This window comes from Alosa alosa, chromosome 8 (genome assembly GCF_017589495.1).
Source record: "Alosa alosa isolate M-15738 ecotype Scorff River chromosome 8, AALO_Geno_1.1, whole genome shotgun sequence".
NCBI lineage: Eukaryota > Metazoa > Chordata > Actinopteri > Clupeiformes > Clupeidae > Alosa > Alosa alosa.
Genome location: NC_063196.1, coordinates 30,336,636 through 30,363,357, shown reverse-complemented (window position 1 = coordinate 30,363,357; position 26,722 = coordinate 30,336,636). Strand labels below are relative to the sequence as shown.

The 26,722-nt window shown below is 43.9% G+C and overlaps 2 protein-coding genes across 5 annotated transcripts in view; one reads left to right on the top strand and one right to left on the bottom strand.

Annotated features, from left to right (window-relative positions):
* Positions 1 to 22,292, top strand: fbxo25 (F-box protein 25). 4 transcript variants are annotated; one of them, XM_048251125.1, is made up of 12 exons: positions 188 to 206; positions 553 to 690; positions 8,709 to 8,812; positions 9,283 to 9,332; positions 9,783 to 9,875; positions 10,253 to 10,346; positions 13,861 to 14,045; positions 14,284 to 14,466; positions 15,374 to 15,517; positions 20,486 to 20,512; positions 20,710 to 20,740; positions 21,207 to 22,292. In XM_048251125.1, exons 2-12 carry the CDS (start codon positions 560 to 562, stop codon positions 21,233 to 21,235), a joined length of 1,071 nt encoding a protein of 356 aa, XP_048107082.1. In that variant the 5' UTR covers positions 188 to 206; positions 553 to 559; the 3' UTR covers positions 21,236 to 22,292. The 4 variants fall into 4 exon arrangements, with proteins under 4 accessions (XP_048107080.1, XP_048107082.1, XP_048107079.1 ...); XM_048251123.1 differs by lacking the exons at positions 188 to 206; positions 20,710 to 20,740 and adding an exon at positions 1 to 85; XM_048251122.1 differs by lacking the exon at positions 20,710 to 20,740.
* Positions 22,293 to 23,269: 977 nt separating this feature from the next.
* The window catches only part of si:ch211-225h24.2 (uncharacterized protein LOC564539 homolog), a 23,769-nt gene continuing 20,316 nt past the window's right edge, over positions 23,270 to 26,722 (bottom strand). Inside the window, exon 4 of the mRNA XM_048251366.1 lies at positions 23,270 to 25,243. Within this exon, the coding sequence (XP_048107323.1) occupies positions 24,700 to 25,243 (544 nt within the window). The 3' untranslated portion in view covers positions 23,270 to 24,699. The remainder of the gene's footprint in view (positions 25,244 to 26,722) is intronic.

The window sequence follows — 26,722 nt, the reverse complement described above, 5'->3', positions numbered from 1 at the left end:
GCTCACATTCCACTCTACGGGCTGTTTACTTCCGTCAATATTCTGAGCAAAACTGAATTTTATTATAACAAAGGACTCGCTGCTGGTAAGGTTACGCTTTTGACGTGTGGTCCAAAACGTATCTGTATATCTTATTGTTGTGTTTGAATGTGGTTTCTCTTTCAGTCACTTTGTTGTTGGCGTTGTCTTTGAAAGGACTTTTGTCCGTAGGTAACATTGAAAATAACGATGAATTTTCTCCAATAGCCTAATAAATAAAACGCCGTGGTGCACAGTGTCAACCGAGAGCGCATTTAATAAATAAACATATCTAACTATCGTCATTGTATAGAAGTCAACGTTTCACTGGTTATTAAAACGTGACAGGTTTTCAACATTCAGCTGCTAGACCTTATGTTTAGATGCTTTGTTCAATCCCTGATTAACCTTAATTTATCGACAAAATATGGCGTGGCAGTGCGAAAATTGCGTAGTATGTTCTTGCTGTAATAACGCAATGTGAGGCATATGGAGTGAGAGATCTATTGTCAGTTTTATTTTTGGAATAACCAGGTGGAGAATGCCGTTCTTGGGGCAGGACTGGAGGTCTCCGGGATGGAGCTGGATTAAGACCGAAGACGGCTGGAAACGCTTCGAATTTTTCGGCCACGATTTGGGAGATGACAACAATAACGAGCTCGACTTGGAAGAGTGAGTAGGCTTCCGTACTACCATAATCTGACACACAAACAGCTGTTCTCTTCCTGCGTTAATAATTCACACCGAACCTCATTAACCTATAAAACCTATGATGCCCTGGAGCATCATTTAATCATTTTACCTTTAATGATGACGTAAGAGCAAACACAGGTTAGGCTGTCAAATAAAGGCTATACTGTTCTGTTCTTGTCAAGGACCTTTCCTTGCATGTCACAGCCAGCAGACCAAGGCATTAAAAGTACAGCTGGCTTCACTATTAGTCTTGGCTTGTGTCGATTGATGATAACCTTCACTGGTATAATTGGTGAATGGACATCAAGCTTGTGTATGAACTTGTACTCTATCCAATGTTCCTTAGCACTGTGACCACAGCACCATCCACGCCACAGTGATAAATAATGGCCCACAACTGTTTGCATGACGTAGGTTTGCTGCTGTCTATTTTTTTTCTCTCTCTATCTCAGTACTCATGATCATGTGATACTACAGGCCTAATAACAGATTGATCAGTTTGGTTGCTGGATCGGCAGAATGACATGATTGCCTCACATCTGAACCATGTGTGTCTGTGTTGACATTGCCCCTGCACATGCTCTGTATCATGTTATATAATTGTCTGACCAGTGGCACACAGGAGCCAGTCAGCCCGGTAGTCATGGGAACTCGTGTGGACTCATAATACCCACAGGGGAGCTGACTTGGGATCAGCCAGGCTCAGGTCAAATCTCATCTCTCATGATGATTATGCCCATCACAGTCTCCTGCCCCTGTATGGCATTATAGCTGTATCAAGTTCATGTGCAGTAAATGTGCCTTGGGCGCTAAACGTCTGTATAATTACTGACGTTATGCTATTGGAAGAGTCTTTGGTCTGGTACATAACTGCATGTAATTGGCAGTTTGAATGCGAGATGAGATCAGCAGGTCTTATCCCTTTGAAGCGGCATGAGGGTGGATTTCTGGTTTCCAGGAGCAGTGGCGACAGCTGGATTTGATTTCTGCTTGCCTGGGGGGGTATTCCAAGTACGTGGTTTAGTGACAAACCTGGGTAAGTGGTAAACCTCCTACAACAAGAGCCCTATGGCATTGTTTTGTTAGGAGAATGAAGCCATACAGCTCTTCTATTAGGAGGTTTACCCCTTACTCTGAGGTAAAATACCCAGGTTTGTCACTAAACCACGTACTTGGAATACACCCTGGTCTCTTTACCTGAAAAGGCTTCAGGAGATATACACAAATACAAATAGGGGTGGGAATCATTATGAGAAAGTCTTGGAGCAGTCAGCCTCTCACAGGAGATTCGGAGAGACAGTCTCATTTTCTGCCATTTGCAGCAAGACTTGCAGTTGTCAGTGTTTATGTGTGTGTGTGTTTGTGTGAATAAAGTGCGACTGTGCACCTCCTCCCCCTGTATTAAAGCTGTCGGCTGTACTGCCATACAGAGAGATAAGATGCTATAACATATTTACCGCTGTGCAATGTCAGTTTGAACTACCTGATTTTTCTGTCCAATCGCGGGATTAGGCCAGCCAGTGTGGATTATGTCATTGTGGGGAGTGGGGGGTATTTCAGTCGCAGGCTTCCGGTCTCGGTACAGCAGCTCTGATGTAACACTGGCTGGAAAAAGCTGACATGGGCTTTTCTTGCAGAACCAGTCGCCCCCCCCCCCCCCCCCCCCCCCCCCCCCAAGGAAAGTCGTATGCACTCAGGCCTGTGATCTTAGCCAACCCGTCACGGGTCAGAACCCCTGCTCCGGGTCATGCTCATTAAGGAAGAACACCTGTGCTTGGAAAGGGCCGAAACAGTGGAGATGAAAAGAACAAGAAAGAATAGGGATGTCAGGAGCGAGGGATCAAGATGAGAGACGGAAGAGAGGAAGAATTGGAAAAAGTGGATGGAATCGTAAGGGAACGAGAACAGACAACATGGAGGATAAAAATGATGGATGTAGGGTTCCGTCGACACATATCATTCCGCCAGGGATGGAAAATTCCAGAGTGCTTCCTTAAACTAATGCATATGGGATGGATATGTCCATGAGAAGCACTGCAGGTTCTAAAGGTTAGCTTACTTTGTTGTAATCACACAACTGACAGACAGCGTGGAGATGATATTTAAGTTTGTGTAAGGTTGTCTGACAGAGAGTGAGGAGTACAAAGCAATGGCAGTGGCCTGACCAGGAAGTGCTGGTCAGTAGGGTTGTGGAACAGGAAGTTTGTGGGTGAGGGGACAGGAAGTTATTTTAGAGTCAGTGATGCAGGAGAAAAAGGGGAGGTGAACCATATCTTCAGAGAAACCAGGTCAGTCTGATAACAAAACACAAACAAACACACACACTGTACACTTTTGAACCTCTGCTGGTCGAAGGACTGAAGAGCTGAAAAGTGCTTTTCCTCTCGCCAGAATTGCTTCCTTTTTTGTTCAACTCTAAGGGGTGTGAGGGCAGAATCCACCCCATAATTACTGTCTGCCTTTTGCCGTGGCGTCATGGAAACCGGCCACGGAGACTGAAAAGCTGTGTGGTTGAATGGAGAGAAAAAAAACCTCACGGGAGCTAGGTGCATGAACTTCAGAAGAGGGAGGGGGAGTAAGAGATGATTGAGATGCAGGGATGAGGTGTGTGTGTGTGTGTGTGTGTGTGTGTGTGTGTGTGTGTGTGTGTGTGTGTGTGTGTGTGTGTGTGTGTGTGTGTGTGAGTGACAGAGAGAGAGAGAGAATGCAAAGAGAAAGCTCAGAATCCTGAAGATATAGAGAAGATATATCTATGAGAGAGAGGCACACATAAACACAGACATACACACATGCAATTGAGAGCATAGACAGTACACTATACACCAATAGAAAAGTCTTAATGACTGCAGATAATAAAGTATCTATCTATCTATCTAGATGACACACACACACATTCACAAATACTTTCAGCTGACACTGAAACTGTCATCTGTCATATTTCAGCTAACACTAACTCACTCTCTCAATTCAATTCAATTCAATTCATTGTGCTTTATTGGCATGACTGTTCAAGTTACAATATTACCAAAGCATTAAGAACAAACAAACTAAATAAAACATGGAATAATCAAAATAGGAGAAATTAATAATAATTACACCATTAAAAACAATAAGATGATAATGTAAATAATAGAGAGAAGAAAAAGTAGGTTAATAGAATAGTGAAATTGGTCTCTCTCTCTCTCTCTCTCTCTCTCTCTCTTATCCTTTCACTTTCCCCCTCTTTTCTTCTATCCCTCTTTTTCTCTCTTCTCTCTCTGCCCTCCTGTCGCCCTCTCGCCTCTCGGATGTCAGGCAGTGCCCTTATCTGCCCTCATCACTAACTGGGTTGCGTCTCATATGTTTCAATTTACCCCCCCATTTATTTATTTATTCTTCCCTTTCATAAAGCACCCTGGAATTTCCCATCTGTCGAAATGAGATGTGTCGACTGATGTTGTCCCCCCAAACTCAAACAAATGTGGAAGCTCCGAATCCACTGGCCACCCTGAGTCCCACCGCACATGGTCTTCTAAAGAGGCTTACAGTGGTGTGCTGCTGGCCTCTCTGGAGTTCTTTGTGTGTTCAGAAATCGTGGTTTTGTTGTTCAGATTCAATTCAGCTTGTCTGCTTCATTTCCTTGCCAACTAGGCCATCACAAAGGTGCCTCTAAGCAACAAGGGACTCAGGCCTTCTTGTGCTTTTGCTTAGGTCAGAGTATATTCCCCATTGCAATGGACCTCATGCCAAAACACAAGAATGTTCTGTTTTATTTATGATGCGCTGTATGTATATTTACAATATATTATTTGCAGTTGTTGACATTTTTGGTCAATGGTCCACATTTTAAAAAAAAGTAAGTGAACAAATCATTCACTTCTTTTCACATCACTTTCTCTTGTTGTTATGGCTCCAATGATGGCAACACTGACAATTATTAACTCTATTATTCTAACACAATACCCTCTTGTGGTGTGCCAGTAACCACAGTGGCAATGACATCATGCCAGTCCCATTGTGGGTTACATCATGAGCAATGAGCAATCAGGTCGTGCCCTCGCATGTGCAAAACAAAAGCCCATCAGGTCGTGCCCTCGCACGTCTTGCGTGGCTGGATGACCTCACGCCGTGTCTCTCAATGGCTGGTAGAAAGCAGGCAGCTGAGCCTACACACTGCTGTTTGTGGCTCACTGAAAAGAGGTCCAGAATATCTAGATGACACGTTTGTTGCTCCCCCACGGACAAATTGGTGTGAGTGGTGAGCAGGCTCGGAGGTGTGGGCTGCTTGCTTTACATATACTTTGTCTGGCCTGGCATCCTGTGTAGGAATAGAACAAATATACAGATGATTTGTCCTGATGCCCAGGACATGTTCTCAGAATGAAATGTTATGCTGCTGCTTTTCTGTTCTCGTCTTTTGTGAAGCGTCAGTGGTTTGCCTGCACAACGTTGAAAGGTGGCAGCCTTGAAGTGTAAATTAGACAGCTACAGTATTTAACTCTGTGAAAACTCCTTAAGATGTGTATTGTTTATTGTACTGGAGTAGTCGTGCATACATTTAGAGCTGTTTTCATTTTAGCCATCCCAATCCAGTGAGCCACATCTTCTAACATCTTCTGCTTACTGGGAAAAACAATGGTATGACAGGGAAAAAACAGCAGTCATTTTGCTGGTGGCTGCGGTGGGCCTCAGCTTTAAATTACAGCCAGTCAGGTGAGAGATGGGATCTCAAGTTCACCTCCTTAATTGGGAAAGATTTGTTTGAAGAAGGATGGGACCGTATTTTCTTACCTGGCGCCCTGACATCCAGTCATTTCAAAAGCATGCAGTGAATCCATTAAATGTTGAATAGAGCCCAAAGGCCAGACAGATAGGAATGTTGAATCTCTCTCTTTCCCCCCATGTGTGTGTGTGTGTGTTTGACTGATTCCTCTGTGTGGATGCAGTAGACGGTGTCTGGTCTTTTGCTGTTGTGCTGGGGAGAGAGTGATGATGTGTGGCTTTAGTGGAACTGCAGTGAGACGCCCACCTGCTTTTATTTAGTCTGGGGAATCACCTCCCAGATCCCACCGGCAAACGCACTCTTATTGCATTCCACAGTGGAGGCATCAGCAGCAGCAGCAGCAGTGTGTGTGTGTGTGTGTGTGTGTGTGTGTGTGTGTGTGTGTGTGTGTGTGTGTGTGTGTGTGTGTGTGTGTGTGTGTCTCTGTATCTGTGTGTGTGTCTCTGTATCTGTGTGTGTGTGTGTGTGTGTGTGTGTGTGTCTCTGTATCTGTGTGTGTGTCTCTGTATCTGTGTGTGTGTGTGTGTCTCTGTATCTGTGTGTGTGTCTCTGTATCTGTGTGTGTGTGTTTGTCTCTGTATCTGTGTGTGTGTCTCTGTATCTGTGTGTGTCTGTGTGTGTGTGTGTGTATCTGTGTGTGTGTGTGTGTCTCTGTATCTGTGTGTGTGTGTGTGTGTGTGTGTGTGTGTGTGTGTGTGTGTGTGTCTGTGTATCTGTGTGTGTGTCTCTGTATCTGTGTGTGTGTGTGTGTGTGTGTCTCTGTATCTGTATATATGTGTGTGTGTGTGTGTGTGTCTCTGTATCTGTGTGTGTGTGTGTGTGTGTGTCTCTTTCTCTTTCTCTTTCTCATCCTTCCTGCCCCCCTTCTCTCTGTCTGTCTGTATGAGAGTGAGAGAGAGAGCGAGAGAATGAGAGATAGAAACACTGTGGACCTGTAATGTTCAGATCATCTATTTTCACGCTGAGAGACACATTTCTCTGAGACGAGCCACGGCTATGTGTGTCTGGCTGACTAGGCCCCTGAAGGAGGACCAACTAGAAAATCATGCTCAGAAGATGGAGAATGAGGTTCCACCTCACTGTAGCAACTTTTGAACTACTAATTATGTCTAATAAGCACTTGTCATGCTCACATCTCAAGAGCCCGCTGGAACACACCCACACGGACCCACACTCACACATTGACACAGAAACACACACACACACACACACACACATACACACACACACACATGCACTCACAGACATAGGCTGATGCACTGATGCAGTCATATTTTTTCAAGTATATTGATGGGTACAAAATGTCTTCTTTCATGGATGTGAAAAGCAGCATAATCCCCCCCCACCTTCAAACTGCTAAATTTGGGAAAAAATCCCTCCCCCTAATCTTCAGTCTCAGGCTCCAGTGCCGTGCCAGCCAGCCCTGAAAACTGCCTGCTTGGGTGTCAATGGGAGGAGTGTGACTAGATGGAGATCAGGGTTTTTTGGTTTGGTTCTAGAATCCTTCATGAGTCATAAGTCTTCCAGTGCACCCAGTGATGCCAGCTGGTAGGGCCTAGTCTACAAATCCCCATCCCCAAGCGCAGACAGAGAGAGGGCCAAGCGCAGCATCCATAACCAACCACAGGCTGTTTCACCCACGCTACTCCGTGCTGCCTTGTTTTAACTGTGTTCTGATCAAAGGCATCAGCAAACTGGCTTGAGCAGAAACAAACATTGGGTGTTTGGAGACATCAAAGAGTCAACCAGTGGCGTCATGTGCTGTATAGCCATTAGGAGAGTGATGCAAAGAAGGCCATTTGATCAAAGGAATCCTTGCTATGTTTATGCCACAATTTAGGCAGAGGCTCTTTGAACTTGGGAACATGTTCATTTCAGTGATGGAGGGGATAAAGGGCCGGATCTGCGGTCAGAATTTAACTTGTGAGTGAGCTTAATCCTGGTTTCCACATGTGGTCCAACATGCCTAAACACTGTCTCCATCTGTCAGATGCATTCATCCCAGTAGATTTATGTTCCATTTAAGTCAAAGACATTTAGGAAATAGGGTCCCCTTTTTGCTAAAATAATTTCATTCAAGTGGAACCACTACTCAACTAATGTCCAGATTTTGTCACACTGAGACAAAATGATATTCCCTTCCATGTACATATATTGCATGTTTAAATATATTTAATGACTTCATTTCCTGTCCTTGACTCAGCATGTGCTGGTCAGAATGAGGAAAGGTGAGCTCATTAGAACGTGCTGTTGTGTTTCCGAGCTTCATGAGAGGTTTTGCGAAGGGTAGGCCACTCTGGGTCAGATGCAGCCGTCGGCTGGACGTGACGGTCCTCAGTTCCCAGTTTTGCCCTCTCTGATACAGAGATAGCTTCATGTGTGTTGGGTGTGATGCCTTGGTCTTGTGAGTGGCGATGTGTTGGTGTGCTGCAAGGTCAGCTGTAAATTAACTTCTCTGTTCCATATGAAACACTCCTGCATGGGTCTGTCACACATACCCACACACACACATAAACAGTCACACACACTTCAGAGCCGTGACCTCACTGGGTTACATAATCTAATTCAGCTAATGCTCTACCTGCTGGCCCAAACCCCCTTATACCCTCTTCACACACACACACACACACACACACACACACACACACACACACACACACAGACAGACATGAATGCATGCATACATACACATGTGCACACCAGCTCAGGAGTACCAGCAGACACTTTGATGACTTGTGAAAGACTCACATACACACAGAAACGCTCATGCAAGAACAGCCCAGTAAAAATAGCCTCCTACAGACTGCATGCCGTGTGACTGCTGTTCTCTCACAGGTCTCATGACACAGACTGCCGCTATAAGAAAGACAAGCCGTATGATTCAACTTTGAGTAATATTTACCATCTCATGTTGGGCTGGCTGGGACAGACCAATAGCATTCCACCGCTGAAGACCCAAACACTGAGAATAATGGGGGATGCAGTGATGGGCCATCACCACATAATTACAGTTTATATTATTATATTGTAATCAATAACTGAACACTTCAGTGTTTGAGCTGAGTTGTTATTAAAGTGTGTGTGTGTGTGAGCGTGAGTGTGAGTTGTTTTTTTATGTTTTCTTTATCATGTCTGACACATTGTCTCTCTCTTTTCATCCTCTCTTTCTCTCTCTCTCTCTCTCTCTCTCTCTCTCTCTCTCTCTCTCTCTCCCCTCCTCCTATCTCTCCATCAGGCTGTGTGATGAAAACAAAGAAAACATGTACGTGGGAAACGTCTGTGAAGTCGTTGCCAAGAAAAGGAAGAAGGACTTTGTCAACAACAACACAAAGACGCAGTGTAAGTGTGCTTTTGGCAATCGTGCCCTTCCCATCATGTCTGTGTGCCTCGGAGGGGATTTCCGTGGCGTCTCCCCCGGGCCAGAGGCCTCAGCTCTCGGGCAGAGAGGCCAGGCTGCCCAGGGAGCAAACACACACTTTAATAAACAGCTGGCTCTGGCTGTTTATTTTTTTGTGGTGTGGCTGTGGTCTGGAAGCATATTATTGATCATATTTCTCCTCTTTTCTCTCTCCCTCCCTCCCTCTCTCGCTGTCTGTCTGTCTGTCGCTCTCTCTCTCCCTCCCTCTCTCTGTCTGTCTGTCGCTCTCTCTCTCTCTCTCCCTCTGTCTGTCTGTCTCTCTCTCTCTCTCTCCCTCTCTCTGTCTGTCTGTCTGTCTCACACTTCCTTTCTTTGTCTGTCTGTCTCTTTTTCTCTTTCTTTCTGTCTCTCATTTTCTCTCTCCTTTTGTCTTTCTCTCATGCTTGCACAGTTTTCTACCAGGAAAAGTGGATCTATGTGCAGAAGGAGAGTACCAGAGAGGTGAGTTGAGGAACATCCTGTTCCTAGAATCACTTGTGTGTGTGTGTGTGTGTGTGTGTGTGTGTGTGTGTGTGTGTGTGTGTGTGTGTGTGTGTGTGTGCGCCATTGGCGGCTGTAGTTTGTCATGGCCTTGGCTTGAGAGTGCAATCTGTAGAGGTCACTGGGTTTCTGCGATAGGAGTTTTATGTGGAGTGGAGTATTATGCTGTTCTAATCCAGAAAGGGAGGGCTGGTTTCTGCGATAGCTAGAGGAGTAGTATTATGTTGTTCTGGTTCAGCGAGGGAGGGTTGATTTCTCCGAAAGGGTCATTTCATTCTGCTCAGACATGATTAGAATGATTGCCATAACCACTGGCTATTTTGTTCCCCTCACCACTTGTTGTGCTTTCGGCCTCTCTCTCCTTCTCTCCGAGGATAATTGCTCCGTTTGTTTTGCCTCTGGTTTCTATAGAGACATGGCTACTGTACGCTGGGAGAGGCCTTCAATCGGTTAGATTTCTCCAGCGCCATCCAGGACGTGCGACGCTTCAACTATGTGGTGAAGGTAGCCATGATGGAGCGCACATAATTACTCTACCTCCTCTTCCTCTGTGGCTTGCCTGCTTCCTCTCTATCAATCTGAGAAATGATGTGAACTATGTCTCTGACGAAACACACAAGTCGTGTGTTTCACTAGAATCTATTAGAGAGGAGCATTAACTGTTAAATCTCTCTCTTTCTCTCTCTGTTTTAGCTTTAGTGGCATGACCATTCACAAAGAAAGTGTTGCCAAAGCATACAGCATATACGTTTAGAAAACATCAGACCATAAAATAACATAGAATCATAAAACAGTATCTGTCTTTCTCTCTCTCTCTCTCTCTCTCTCTCTCTCTCTCTCTTTTTTTTTTTTTTGTTTTTCTCTCTCTCTCTCTCACACAGCTCCTGCAACTGATAGCTCGTTCCCAGCTAACGTCCCTGAGTGGTGCAGCACAGAAGAACTACTTCAATGTGCTGGAGAAGATCATCAACAAAGGTAAGATCCCTCGCTGGCATCAGTGACATTCCTGATGACGCCGCACACACACTAGCACTATTATGATGTTTAATAACAACAAGGGTGTGGATGATAATGTAAAAGGCCAATAAATACTTCTGGTGCAGTCAGGTGTTTGCAAACACAGTAGCCTTCCAGAAAAGGCATAGAAGAGAACCGGCGGAGTATCTAAGAGAGAGGGAGAGATGGAGAGAGGGAGAGATGGAGAGATGGAGAGAGGGAGAGATGGAGAGGAGGAGGGAGAGATGGAGAGAGGGAGGGAGAGATGGAGGGATGGAGAGATGGATAGAAAGAGAGATGGATGGATGGAGGGAGGGAGGAGATGGAGAGAAAGAGAGATGGAGAGAGGGAGGGATGGAGGGATGGAGGGAGAGATGGAGAGAGGGATGGAGGGAGGGAGAGAGGGAGAGATGGAGAGAGGGAGGGAGAGATGGATGGATGGAGGGAGGGAGAGATGGATAGAAAGAGATGGATGGAGGGAGGGAGGGAGAGATGGATAGAAAGAGAGATAGATGGATGGATGGAGGGAGGGAGAGATGGATAGAAAGAGAGATAGATGGATGGATGGAGGGAGGGAGAGATGGATAGAAAGAGATAGATGGATGGATGGAGGGAGGGAGATGGATAGAAAGAGAGATAGATGGATGGATGGAGGGAGGGAGAGAGAGAGATGGATGGATGGATGGAGGGAGGGGAGAGAGGGATAGAAAGAGAGATGGATGGATGGATGGAGGGAGGGAGAGATGGATAGAAAGAGAGATAGATGGATGGATGGAGAGAGGGAGAGATGGATAGAAAGAGAGATGGATGGATGGATGGAGGGAGGGAGAGATGGAGAGAAAGAGAGATAGATGGATGGATGGAGGGAGGGAGAGATGGATAGAAAGCAGATTAGAAAGATGACTGCAGCCGGGGGACTGTAGCCGGAGGAGTGTTGTCGTTGGCCGGTGGCGGAGCAGCATTAATCCCTAGGCACCTCTGGTCTGACGGCATGCCCATGATTGAGGCGTCTTTGCGGGGGCTTAGGGGAGGGGTGGACCCGGCTGAACCCACAGGCACGACTGCTGGCCCCCTTCCCAGTGATGAAACCCACCAGGCGACGTCAACCAGCCTCCACACCACAGCATTCCAGCCAGGCTACTGCTATCTCCCTCTCCCTCCCTCCAACCAGGCGACTGATATCCCCCTCTCCTCTCCTCCTTCCCTCCAGCCAGGCTACTGCTATCTCCCTCTCCCTCCCTCCAACCAGGCTACTGCTATCTCCCTCTCCTCTCCTCCTCTCTCTCCCCCACTCTCTCATCTCTCTGTGCTCGTATCTCTCTATAGACTGCCTTTATCTACATCCAATCTGTATAGTGTCTGTTAGAGTACATGTGCGTTTGCAGTCAGGGCTTGTGGGTCCTCCCTTCCTTCCTTCCTTCATGTTTGCTCCGTCTTCTTTTCTCTGTAGATCTCTTTTCTTTCTGTCTTCTCTTACTCCCTCTCTCTCTCACTCTTCTTTCTGTCTTCTCTTACTCCCTCTCTCTCTCACTCTTTTCTTTCTGTCTTCTCTTACTCCCTCTCTCTCTCACTCTTCTTTCTGTCTTCTCTTACTCCCTCTCTCTCTCACTCTTCTTTCTGTCTTCTCTTACTCCCTCTCTCTCTCACTCTTTTCTTCCTCTCTTCGTCCCTGTCTTCCCCACTCTTTCTCCTCCCCTCTGACGTGAGAAGTGATTGTGTAATTAGTGAGGTTCTCGGGGTTAGGCCTGACCATGCCATTGGTTCACCATGCCGCTGGCCCCGGGCCAGCGTGAGCTTCAGGCCACAGTGGCCTCAGACCCCAAAGTATTATTATGGTCTGTCTCTTATGTGATTGCTGGGTTCTGAATACTGGGCGTATAAAAGTGGCGGACCCGTCTCGGCCAATCTCATTCATGCCTTCATTCCGATCGGGTGAGAGGGTTTCGTATGTGATCATTAACATTTCACCCTCACTGTCCTTTGCCGTCTCTTTAGAACTCTGAATGTGTGTGAGTGAGACCTCAGAATATGCATACAACCCCAAAACAGAAGATTTTGGGACATGTGAAATGTGTGAAAATTGTGAATAAAAACAGAAAGTAATAATCTGCAAATCTCTTATACTTATATTTGGTTGCAAAAAGGACACAGACAACTTATCAAATGTTGAATTTGACTATTTTATGGAAAATATATGTTAATTTTGAATTTGATACCAGCAGCATGATCCAAAAAAAGTTGGGAGGGGGGTAACAAACTGCTGGAACATTTGTGTAATGATAACAAACAAAAGGAAGAATGTTTCACAACTAATTAGGGCAACTGCCAACATGATTGGGTATGAAAAAGAGCATCCCAGAGAGGCAGGGTCTCTTAGAAGGAAAGATGTAGGGGTATTCATCACTCTGTGTAAACCTTTGTACACAAATGATGAAACAATGTCATTTTAATGCCTCTTAACATGAAATTGTGACGTATTTAGGGAGTTCATCATCTACAGGACATAATATTATTAAAACATTCAGAGAATCCAGAGAAAGGGCCTGAGCTTGTTTAAAATGGACTGAGGTAACATAGAAAAAGGTCCTGTGGTTAGACCAGTCAAAGTTTGCCATTCTTTTTGGAAATCATGGACTCATCTGGGCTAAAGAGGAGAGGGCCTATTCAAGTATTCAACCTATCCAACTCGTTTTAGTACTCAGTTCAAAACCCAACATCTATGACGGTGTGGAGGAGCATTAGTGCCTACAGCATGGGCATCTTGCACATCTGGCAAAGCACAATCAATTCTCAATGATGTATATAGGTTTTGAGCAATATATACTGCCATTCAGGCAATGTCTTTTCCAGGGACGACCTTGAATATTTCAGGAAAAGCAGCAGAGGCGAAGTAGCAGAGTGGTAAACATGCTTCCGTCCCAACTTTTTTTTAAACATGTTGCTGGCATCAAATTCAAAATTAACATATACATATACATTTTCATTTTCAACATTTGATATGTTGTCTATGTCCTATGGTCTATGGGTTTACGAGACTTGTATATTATGACATTCTGATTTTACACAACGTCCCAACTTTTTCTGTTTTGGGGTTGTATTTAAAAACAGAATGTACTGTATATTCAAACAACCATATCTCTGACTGTGATACTAGATGTATTTGTCTGGATCCTTTTAAAACATGAGCCAGCAACAAGTCAAAAACCCAGGAAGCTTAAAACCATCAAACCATGAAACTCAAAGCCACCAGTAATGACACACCCCACTTATCTCTGACTGGGTATTTGTGGACATGCAGTGGGAAGCCAAAAAGGTCCAGTCAGGCTAGAAATCAGCTCAACTTCTCTATCGCCTGCTTGTTGCTTGCTTTTCTATGATGGCCCTATTTTAAGACCTTATTGCTTGACAGCAAAGTTGCTGCACAGTTTAGCTGACTCAAATGGGAAGGGAATGAAGGCAGTTTTTTTTTTTTTTTTTTTTTGATCGGGCACAGTGCTGGACGACCAGCAGAACCCGCGGCTGATTAAGGACCTGCTGCAGGACCTCAGCTCCACGCTGTGCACGCTCATCAGGGAGGTGGGCAAGTCGGTGTTGGTGGGGAACATCAACATCTGGGTCTGTCGCCTGGAGACCATTCTCACATGGCAACAGCAGCTCAACAACCTGCAAATCCCAAAGGTACCACAGGGCTCCTCTACACTGTACTACCCATATGTGTTTGTCCTTCTGTCTGTCCGTTAAACTACTGTATGTTTAAATCTATCCACCTTTACTTGTGTTTGTGTAGACATTTGTACATTTAATTTATGCATGTATTTAGTTAACTGTATGAGAGCAGTCATCTTGGTCTATGTGAAGAATGACTTATAACAGACCTATAACAGCTAACATTACGTTCTATGTTCTGTCTTTCTAGCAACTGACCAATGGGATGACCCTCAGTGACCTCCCGCTACACATGCAGAACAACATCCTGTACAAATTCTCAGATGCCTCTGACATTATCAACCTGGGCCAGGCCACACCCACTCTGCGCGTGCTCAGTGAGGACCGGCATCTGTGGAAGAAGCTGTGCCAGTTTCACTTCGCTGAGAAACAGGTAGGAATCGCAGCGGTGTGTGTGTGTGTGTGTGTGTGGTAGGAATCGCAGTAGGAGTAGGAATCGCAGCATTTTCAGCCGGTTTCCCATGCATGGATTAACCATAGTCCTGGACTGATCGCTTTTTTTGTCCAGAGGAAATCTCTATTGAAGTTTTCTTTTGTAGTGCAGGACTAGGATTAATCCATGTATAGAAAACCAGCCCATTGTAAGGATACAACTGTCTGTTGTTAACACAAGGTATGAATGAGGTGTTCAGAATGTCAGAACACAATTCTATTTGAGTGTGGGTGTCGGCGTGTGTTTGTGTTTGTGTGTGCATGGATGTGTGTGTGTATTTGTGCTTGTGTGTGTGTATTTGTGCTTGTGTGGTGTGTGTGTGTGTGTGTGTGTGTGTTTAAATGATGATGATCCAAGCCTTTTCCCCACATATGGCTTCTCAGGTGTGTGACAGGGATCAATATCTGTGTCACAATAGTGATGGTTCTCATGAGATCATGAGAAGTCGGTGCTGCCGTTTCATTTGGTCATCCGTAATAAATTAAGAAGTCTTGCATCAGCAGCAAAGCAAAACTCACAAAGGCAATAACCTCTAATTCCAACACTGGCTGTACTCCAGGCATTACTAAAGTGGTCATTCTCAGTTTGACCACCAGAGAGCTCTGTACGCACGCAGGAGTTTTCCTCAGCCTGAGGTGTTGAAGTGTGATCAAGCTTTTGAAACAATGGGACCTGACCCAGACATGAATATTTAGGCAAGTTAGAATACACAGATTGACCCTTAATCTCACTAGTTCAAGCTTGGTCATTGAGTTTGAGTAACAAATGGTTTTGTTTTGAAAAGGTCCTGGGGTGTTTTGTCTGAAGTCCCACTGTGTTGACTGGTGTCCCCTGTGTTGTGGTGCAGTTTTGTAGACACCTGGTACTGTCAGAGAAAGGGCACGTGGACTGGAAGCTCATGTATTTCACACTGCAGAAGTATTACCCCAAGAAGGAGCAGTATGGCGACACCCTACATTTCTGCAAACACTGCAGCATCCTCTTCTGGAAGGTACTCTCTCTGTCACACACCTCTCATCTCTTTTTACTTTTTTTATCTCTTCAAATTCTCTTCTCTCGCTCTGTACTTTCCTCCCCTCTCTCTCTCTCTCTCTCTCTCTCTCCTTTTTTCCCCTCTCTTTCTCTCTCTCCCCCCCCCTCTCTCTCTCTCTCTCTTCTCTCCTTTTTTCCTCTCTCTCTCCCCTCTCTCTCTCTCTTTCTCTCTCTCCCCTCTCTCTCTCTCTCTCTTCTCCCTTTCTCTCTCTCTCTCTCTCTCTCTCTCTCTCTCTCCCCTGCTCTTCAGCACCTCCTCTTTTGGCCTCCTCATCTCTCCTCTGACCTCCTTCCTCACCTCTCCGCTGTTTCCTGCTCATATCCCCCTTTCCTCTCAGCTTCTTCTCTTCTTTACTAGTCCCTCTGTTTCCTTCCTTTCTGCTCCGCTCTCCTTGACTGTTCCCCTTCTGCATCCATCTCTTTTGCTGTTAGCGCTCGGGCTAAGTCTCTTTACAATGCATTCCTTATGTGTGGAAGGCTAGCTCTCATGACGCACGTAGCGGATTACCTGCTAAGGCTACGGCTAATAATCGTGTGCTAATAATCTTAATGAAATTCCTCATGGCCAGCCAAGGATTAAAAGAAGGGGGGGCAAACACCAGCAAATCAGAGCTCTCTCTCTCTCTCTCATTCTCTCTCTTTCTCTCTCTCATTCTCTCTCTCTCACTCTCTATCCTTTTGCTCTTTTATTTTTTTCTCCCTCTTTCCTTCTACAGCCACAGAGGGCAGAGGGTCATGTCCAGAGGTGGAAAGTAACGAAATACATTTACTCACGTTACTGTAGAGTAGTTTTTCTGTGTATTTTGTATTTTTTAAGTAGTTTATAAAATCGGTATTTTACATTTTACTTGATTACATTTTGAGTTAAGTATTGTACTTCGCTACATAAAAAATCCCATACGTTACTTGAGTAAAACAAAATTACAGGACATGAATCAAGCTGGCGCCATGCAGTCTTTCTGAAAGTGATTTTAGCAAGGGAGAGTGAGAGTGACCTTAGACAGTTTTCACTATGTTTTGTATACAAAATCCAGTCAGTCAAACTTTAAATTTCGTCTGACATTCATTTTGACATTTATGAAGTTAAAATATCCAGGTAAAATAAATATATGGTGGACATATATATATATATATATATATATATATATATATATATATATATATATATATATATATATATATATAATGTCTATTCAATATATATATATATATTCGTCTATTCGAAATTTTCACCACACATTATATTAACACACATATAAAAAATCCAAACATAAGAGTTATGTGTATTAAAGCATGGCATGACACAGGAAAAAAGTGTTGAACGTGCCTACTGAAATTTCTTCAATACTTTGTGGAAAAGCCTTTGTTTGTAAAGAAAGCTTCAAGACATTTCCTGTATGACAAAACGTATTAGTCACAGTATCAGGTGTGATTTTGGCCCATTGTTCTAAACAGATTCCAGGGGTCCCTCTTGTGAATCCTGATCTTTAGTTATTTCCAGAACTGTTTAATTGAATTGGCTGCCTTCAAGTCTTTCTGGAGCTTTCTCCGAGTGGTCCTTGGCTCTTGGAATTGACTATCCTTCTGACTCCCTGGTCAGAAATATTGCGAGGACATCCTGCATGGCAGTGATGTTTCTTCCACTAGCAGATAATGGCTCCCATGCTGCTTACTGAAAATTCTGAAGTTTTGAAATGCATCTGTAACCAGTTTCATTGATATGTTTTGCCACAATAAGGTTGCAAAGGTCTTGGGAGAGCTTTTTGCTTTTTATCCATCATGAAATGTTTCTTGTGTGACACCTTGGTAATGAAAAACCTTTTATAGCCCATCAATATACTAACCAAGCTTATATTAATTTGCACAGATAGAAAGGATAACTACTCTAACTACTTACAGATTCCAGCTCGTTCCTTCCCTTTCCTTGCCTTAGTGCTTTTTTTTAGCTTGTTCAATACTTTTTCCCTGTGTTATTCCACTTCATTACACATGACTCTACTTATGGAGTTGTTTGGATTTTTATGTGTGTATTACCTGAGTTATTACTAATGCCTGGTGAAAATGTTGTACCCCATATTCCACTTTTTCAAGGGCCCTCTCCTCCATTGGGGCCCTATACTTCCCATTCCCCCAGTTTGACGCCCTAATCTGCTGAACCTTCTGCTCGTTTCCAAATATAAAAAAACTCTCTGCAACTCAACATTGGCCTGCCTCAGCTGCCTGTGAGGGGCTTTTCAGTTGTGCTGGATTACTATTCACTGCAAAGCGACACAAGGATGAGTGCAACTAACTTTGAAAATCAACTACTGCTCTTAAAGGAGAACTCCAGTGATTTTTCACATAGATCTCCATTTCTCAACGCCACCGAAAATACTGTCGGTATGAAAAACTGAAACAATCGGTTTTACCTAGCTCGAGTTGCTGCAGCTACAGCGCTACACACTGGGAGCATGAACATGGCTGCCTTAGCTGCTGGCTGCAGCAACTCGAGCTAGGACCAAAGTCCTTTTCAGGCAAGTACCTCCACTACATTGAGCCAATCATGTGGTGTGTTGTAAAATACATTGAGCCAATCATGTGGTGTGCTGTGAAGACATCGTGCCAATCATCTGTTGTGATCTCGCTGCTGGAGCAAGATTGGTGTCGTGAAGCCTTACGCACATGCATTTCTGCCGAAATAGATGCACGATAAGTGCCCAAAAAGTGTTGCAATATGGCCGCCGAGTGGAGGTACTTGCCTGATAAGGATGTTGAGAAATGAAGATCTATGTGAAAAATCACCGGAATTCTCCTTTAAGTTTGAGCAGTAGTTGATTTTCAAAGTTAGTTGCACACATCCTTGGGTCGCTTTGCAGTGAACAGTAATCCAGCACAACTGAGAAGCCCCTCACAGGCAGCTGAGGCAGGCAGGCCAATGTTGAGTTGCAGAGAGTTTTTTTTTTTATTTGGAAACGAGCAGAAGGTTCAGCAGATTAAAGGGCGTCGAACTGGGGGGGGGAAGTGGGAAGTATAGGGCAATGGAGGAGAGGGCCCTTGAAAAGTGGAATACAGGGGGCACAACATTTTCATCAGGCATTAGTAATAACTCAGCTAATCCTCACATAAAAAATCCAAACAACTCCATAAGTAGAGTCATGTGTAATGAAGTGGAATAACACAGGGAAAAAGTATTGAACACGCTAAGAAAAAGCACTAAGGAAAGGGAAGGAAAGAGCTGGAATCTGTAAGTAGTTAGAGAGTAGTTATCCTTTCTATCTGCGCAAATTAATATAAGCTTGGTTAGTAGCTTACATATTGATGGGCTATAAAAAGGTTTTTCATTACCAAGGTGTCACGCAAGAAACATTTCATGATGGATAAAAGCAAAAAGCTCAAACAGTTCTGTTAAGTAAGTTTTGTCATACAGGAAATGTCTTGAAGCTGTCTTTACAAACAAAGGCTTTTCCACAAAGTATTGAAGAAATTTCAGTAGGCACGTTCAATACTTTTTTCCTGTGTCATTCCACTTTAATACACAAAACTCTTATGTTTGGATTTTTTATATGTGTGTTAATATAATGTGTGGTGAATAGATTCACTGGAAGTTTAGGCTAATTACTGAAAAAAAAAAAAAAAAGCTCAATACTTATTTCCACCATATATTTATTTTACCTGAATATTTTAACTTCCAAATTAAATGTAAAAATGAATGTCAGACGAAATGTAAAGTTTGACTGACTGGATTTTGTATACAAAACATAGTGAAAACTGTCTAAGGTCACTCTCACTCTCCCTTGCTAAAGAGCTAAATGGTTTAGTCTGCCTGCACGATTTATAAGGTAGTCTATCTTTTGTTTATTTAGTTGAGCATCGCAAGTAGTGGACCGCTAATTGTTGTGCTGCTGGTGCAATGTCTTTCTCCAAGAAAGCCAAGTCAGGTTACTAAAAACAAAGGCCAAAACAGGAAAAAAGAGAGACATCAAAATGAGGGGAAACAACTGCTAATAAACTTCTTTCCAAAGAAAGGTGAGCACAAACGTCAAAACACGAAATCCCATGGTGTTTGCTTGAATATCTCCGCAATCATTGGTGCTAAAACGAACTGAGACAACCCATTGGAATAGCGGAAAATACACTTTCATAGGTTAGGCTAATCTGATGCATCTCGTGATCCAGCTCCATCTCCATCACTTTCAGAAAGACTGCATGGCGTCAGCTCCATTCATGTCCTGTTGTAGGCTACATGCTGATCATTATCACTAGGCTAGTGGTTTAGGGCGCGATTTTTTTTCTCTCCCTTTGTTTTTGTAAGTCTTAACTTTTTTTTTACTCAAGTAACGGATGGGATTTTTGATGTAGCGAAGTACAATACTTCACTCAAAAAGTAATCAAGTAAAATTTAAAATACCGATTTTATAAACTACTTAAAAAATACACAGAAAAACTACTCAATACAGTAACGTGAGTAAATGTATTTCGTTACTTTCCACCTCTGCTTTTTACTTTTACTTAAGTACATTTTCAGATCGGTATTTTAACTTGTACTTGAGTAATATTTCATCAAGGTATTGGTACTTTTACTTGAGTACAATATTTTTGTACTTTTTCCACCTCTGGTCATGTCCCTCATTGATTAATCTCTGGCAGGAAGCATTAGCTACAGTATGGGGACTTATGGCACATTTAGCCAACAAACACATTTTTCCAGTCAAGGCAAACAAGATCATACATGAGTAAAAAAAGGCTAATAAATGACTATTAATGTAATTTTTGACACATCCTAAATCAATGTTAAGAATATTAATATGTGGTGTTAATGTGGTAATTCGCTCATTAGCCCCCCCCCCCCATGCTTATAGACACTCCCTCCTTTTTCCCTTATAACCTTTGACCTCTCCCATCCATGTTACTTCCTTCCTTCCTGTTCCTCCCCCTGATGTCCGATCAGGACCGGCACCTGGCTTTGCTCTTCAAGGTACTCACTCAGTCCTCTCTCTCTCTCTTTTCTTTGACCTTTTTTCTCTCCATCCATGTTCTTCCGCCGTTTCATCCTTTTTTTCTCTCTCTCCACCAACCTCCACCTGTCCACCAACCTCAACCTGTCCACCAACCTCCACCTGTCCACCAACCTCCACCTGTCCACCAACCTCATTTTTATGATGACCATTTCAGGTTTCATCAGGTCAATTCATCCAGTGTTTAGGTTAGGCATGTCGTATGGGTCAGTGGTTCACATGAGAGTAATCCGTGTATGACACCTAATCCCTCATCCATCCTGTCCTTTACTTACCCACATATGTTATGTTGTCGCCCATTCAAACGCTCTCACACCTGCTTCAGTCCCATTCTTGCGTGACTTACGTTTCCTGTACATTAGATTTGTTCATTATTTCATAATAATATCTTCTCAATGATCAATATTCTCACCCAAATAATAAATACCATACAATGTCTAGACAGATAATACACACTAATGATGGTTATGGTTATTGTATTTAGCAGTCACTTTTAATACTGTACATGCTTGCACACACACACACACACACACACACACACACACACACACACACACACACACACACACACACACACACACACATACACGCGCGCGCACACACACACACATACACACACAGAAGTATGTCTAACTATGTGTCTCTCTCTGCCAGGACTCCGGACATCCGTGCACGGCCAATGACCCAGACAACTGCCTCATGCCAGTGTCACCTCAGCACTTCATAGACCTCTTCAAGTTCTAGAGGCTTCCAGAATGTGCTTCAAAACAAAAACAAACAAAAAAAAAAAACTGCCTAGGACTGTTCTGATCTCCCTTCTAGAACCTTCTCTCACCTCTTCCTACACATGTCCATGGACAGGGGAGAAAACAAGAAGCCTTTTTTTCTGTGTCGAATGTGTGTCCATGTGTGGTGTTTGTTTGTGTGTGTGTGTGTGTGTGTGTGTGTGTCGGTGCTTATGAGTGTGAGTGTTATGCGTTTTTCTTTCTCCCAAACTTCTAAGGGCTCACTAGAATGATGTCATTTGGGATCACTGATACGATTGTGTTCCACACACCACATCATGTAACCTGACACTGAGCAAGGAGGAGGAAAGGACACAAGAGATGGGAAAAAGAGGAGAAGGACTTCAGAATGTGTACGTCTGGACTGGAGGGATATCGCTACGGCAACAGCTGGATTTCTAACGAGGAGTCTCATTTGAGAGAGATGATTCTTTCATATTGCTGCACGGCAGATCCTTACCAGCAGTGTCACTTGGCCGACACTGAGTATGTTAAATGTTATTATACTTATTATAATTATTGTTATTATGACTATTTTTTTGTTTCCATTAGTAACTGAATGCACGTAGAAAGGGTAGCTGGTAGGTCTATGTTTACGTTCGGTTTTTTTTTCCTGTAGACTGTTGCTGGGCTGAGCAAGAAGCCGTCAACACTAAATACAAAAAACTGAAAACGTTTGTGCGTTTGCCATACAAAAGCAAAAGCCACAATGCTGAAACTTTCATACACTTTTTTTTTTCATATCCGTTTGTGGAGGTAAAGAAAACAAACTGAAACGGCACTATTTATGAAACCGAGTATTTTATATCCTTGTTCTGGGTTTTGTAATGTACCTTTATCATTCCAATTATTGATGCTTACCTGTATGGGGAAAAAAATATGACGGAACATGTTGGTAAAGTCATGCATTTGCATGAACATGGTTTACTATAGTAATTAAAAAACTCTGATTGCTGAGCAGACTCTGTTGTATGGATACAGTGGAGATTCCCCTTTAACAGCCAAGGCTGTCGCTCACTGAGGAATCAAATCTTTTGTAAAATCGTGTATATATGGCTGTTTATGGACACTTCTGTTCTGCCCTGTGTACAGACACAGAGAGGCATCGAGTGGAGTTTTGTGAAAAATATCAACATGTGACATACCTGATATTATAGTTGGTTTTTGTAAGCAAAACACAACTTATTGATGAACTTTATACATTAACTATATATATATATATATATATATATATATATCAAGAAACATACTGCTATATATTCAAGCTGTATTTCAAAGGCTCAGTTGGTAAGTGCATGCAAAAAGGACATAGTGCTGTTTTCAACATCCAAGCACCCAATGACATGAACGTCTGGGCAGAACTCTGCCTGCAGTGTGAGTATATTTGAAAGTGGTGCTTGAGCACACATGAAATATGTAATCATATCAACAGCTTCACACTGAGCAAGTGCCACCATTCGTCAACTGCTTGGCATGAAGGGCCCATAATTCTACAGCAATTACATTTTTGTGTAATTTTAAGCGCTATGTGTGTTATTACCCACAGTCCTCAGCGGCAGCCCCCCCATGTTGAGCCAACTTGAGCTCATAGATCTGAAGTTTGCCAACAAAAAGGACCCAAATAAAACCAGATCTCCTTATATGGGCAAAGATGGTACCCAGATCCCAGATGGGCAAAGATGGCAGCTTTGGGGTCCTTGTTGTAAGCAAACCTCAGAGGTCTATGAGAACCGTGCTAACTGGCTCCAGATCAGTTTAACCACTAGCACCACAATGCTGCAGGTAAGGATGTGGATGACCAGACAGCTGATTCTGGATCAGAGTAAGTGGTCATCTACACCCTCGCATCTGAGGGACAGGGCCAGGGCGGAACAGGTGAAGCTGTGTTTTACAAGAGTGCTGTTGAGTATGAATGACGACACCAAGCAGGGCTAAAGAATTGGACTTTATTTGACAATCTGTCTCAAAACAACCCCTGATTTAAGACCAGGATCTGCCTCTGCCCTTAACAAAACCAGTGCCAAGAAGAGAAATGAACACAAAAAAATAGAAAGTAGACCAAATGAGAAACAGTGTAACTGTTTGAAAAATATGCTGAGAATGAAGGTCAGAGTTTGAAACTTTCTCAGACGTAGAAAAAATGAAGTACTGACAGTTGTCTTGCACTCATTTTGTATTACAGGTCACCAGCAAGGTGCTGAAGTTGTTCATTTATTCGCTCTCCATTATACATTTGAAGTTTTATAAAATAGCTCTCTCAAACAGTACACACATCATCATACATTTACATTTCATGATTGTAATAAAACAGTGAGGATAATCAAAATTGCTGAAGGACATGGACAACACAACCGCTCATCCTAAGGCCAATTGCCCAAACGCTGCATTAAGGCCTACATGATGAGTGAACAGTTGAAAATACTGTCACAAGCTTGATGAAACCGCCATCAACTGATGAAGTCCGCAAAAACTAGAACAGGAGAATGCACAGCCAGACTGAGCTAAACAAACTACATCTCATGTCATGACAATGTTCTGCAAATATAGCTTAAATGAACATTTTGAATAATAAACACTAAATCAGCTTATCTAATATTCTCACATTCATTCTAATCTGTGTGGATATTTGTCAACAAAAGACCTCTCTTTCGGATAGTCATTTTATAGGCCATTGGGGGACTGTCTGTATGTTTGGTTTGGTTGTTTATCGTTTTGATTGTCCCATCTTCTTCCCCATAGCTGGCCTTTAAAGTCAGTCCAGTGTACACACAGAGTTTTACTTCAGCTCCCGTGTGTCAGTTTTGACATGAGACAATAACACAAAACTATGTAAAGATTACTTCAGTGTTTAATACTACGTCCCAACCCCCTATTCACACACACACACTTATTCACTCGCCCAGTCTCAACTGCCAGTCCCAGCAACACTTGTGTCCTGATCTTAAGAGGCCCCTTTTCCAAAGTGTCCCACCCGACATCTCTGTAGTCGCTTCAGACCCCCCTGGTGAGTCGGCTGCAGCTAAGGCACTTCTCCCCACCGCCACCACCAAGGCATCGGGAATAGGTTTGGCCAAAAGCTCCATTGCAAAAGGGGCCCCCAACCAAGAACTGGAGCTTGCCATGTAAGACTCTGTGATAGGTGCTTAGCCAGAGCAAACCTTTTCAACTTCAAGTTCAGACACACATGTATCCCGCTACAGTACAAGCAGAGTACTGTGTGTGTGTGTGTGTGTGTGTGTGTGTGTGTGTACATGATTTGTGTGTGTGTGTACATGATTTGTGTGTGTGTGTGAGTGTGTGAGAGAGAGTGAGTGTGTGTGTGTGTGTGTGTGGGGGGGGTGGTGTTGTCCCACCCTGTCCATTCACTTAAGCCCCTCCCACATGTTCTCCGACACATTTCCGTGACTCCTCCTCCTGATGCCCGCCAGCTTGCCCCTGGCGCGCGCTGCCCACTGGACGGCGCTGCCCTTTGCCAGGCCTGCCCCGGAGCCCTTGCGCTGGCCACCTGCGGGGGCGGCGGTGGCCGTGCAGTCTGCCAGGCTGGCATAGCGCCAGTCCTCCAGAGTCACGCCAGCCCTCCAGGAGGGCAGCGAGAGAGACAGAGGAGAGGAGAGGGGCGAGGAGAGAGGAGGGGGGGACAGGGAGAGGGCAGGGAGGGCAGAGATGGCAGGGGCAACAGGGGCAGTAGTGGCGGTGGTGGGTGAAGTGTCTTTCTTCGCCTCGGCCTTCTGCGGCTCGTTCTCGTCTCCTGGCTCGCCAGGCAGCTGTGGCGGCTCCCAGCCCTCCATCTTGTCCATCTTGCGGGTGGGGGTGATCTGCCGCATCGTCATGGTGATGCTGTCCCAGAATCCTTTGTCCTTCTCCCGGTCCAGAGGCTTGGCGCTCCTCTCCTCCTCCTTGTTCTTTCTGTGCAGGACAAAACACAAACGGGACATCAGACCTCCCGGACAATCTGTCGCAATTCCCAAAACATCAGAAATCATAGATTAAAGTGTAGAAAAGGAAAAATATCTGATATAATAATAAATAATGAACACCAGAATTTGCACATGATGTCAGTAAAAACAACTGAACTAAGGTAAATAAGATCTCAGACATTTAACCATCATTACATTTAGTGTTCTTTGCATATAAAATGTAAAGCATATTGAATTACCATTGTGTGTGATGTACTTAATAAATAAATATGTGGGTCAACGGACCCAACAGAGAGAGAAACTCACTCACACCAGATATAAACACTCAACTATGCCATCATTCATCAACTAAAACTCCATCAACATAAACAATAGGAGTCCTGTACACCAAGGTCAGTACTTAAGCATGATTTAAGGAGAAAGCCTGGGCCTCCTACTGTACTGGGAACAAACATACTGTATCAAGTCAGCATGGAGGAGGAACAACTGATCACTTCATGGAAAGAGGAAACTCAAATAAATACTGTGTTATCCCACAACATACCACTGCCATTGTTTAGTTAATTAACGATGGGAACAAAATTATGAACTGCTGAACTGTGTGTGTGTGTGTGTGTGTGTGTGTGTGTGTGTGTGTGTGTGAGGAAGGTAAGAGTGTTAAGGTGGGGTTTCCATCCCATACACTATGTTCAGGTTAGTGACACATGTATTGTGCTGTCAGGAAGAGATTGAACACACAGAAACCCCCTCACCACACACACCCCCTGCCCTCTCTCTCCTGTGGCTGGCTACGTTTCTCCCAGCAGCCACATATCAAAAACAGGAAAGCAGCACGCGGCATGCCTTACACAACCATACACACTCTGGCTCACCCTCACACACACACATGCCCTCCCCTACTAGGCCTGTATATATAAGTATATATAGTATAGTATATAAGTATATATAGTATAGTATATAAGTATAAATACTCTTTTGATCCCGTGAGGGAAATTTGGTCTCTGCAATCCGTGAATTAGTGAAACACACTCAGCACACAGTGAGGTGAAGCACACGCTAATCCCGACGCAGTGAGCTGCCTGCTACAGCGGCGCTCGGGGAGCAGTGAGGGGTTAGGTGCCTTGCTCAAGGGCACTTCAGCCGTTCCTACTGGTCGGGGTTCGAACCGGCAACCCTCCGGTTACAAGTCCGAAGCGCTAACCAGTAGGCCACGGCTGCCCACGGCTGCCCCTGTACACTCCCAGTCATCAGGAATTCACATTCTCAAAAGCCGCTTCTCGTTCTCTCTCGTCTATTTCTTCACGTATGACACATATATTTGACCAAAATAATTGGCAGTAAAATACAGCTGTACTTTCTCATCAATGCCTTCTTCCAGAGAATGCAATCAGAGACTTTCTAATGTGGAGACACAACACTCAAAAAATACTCCATAGAAATGCATGGGGCTAGTTTGTCACGCCAATAT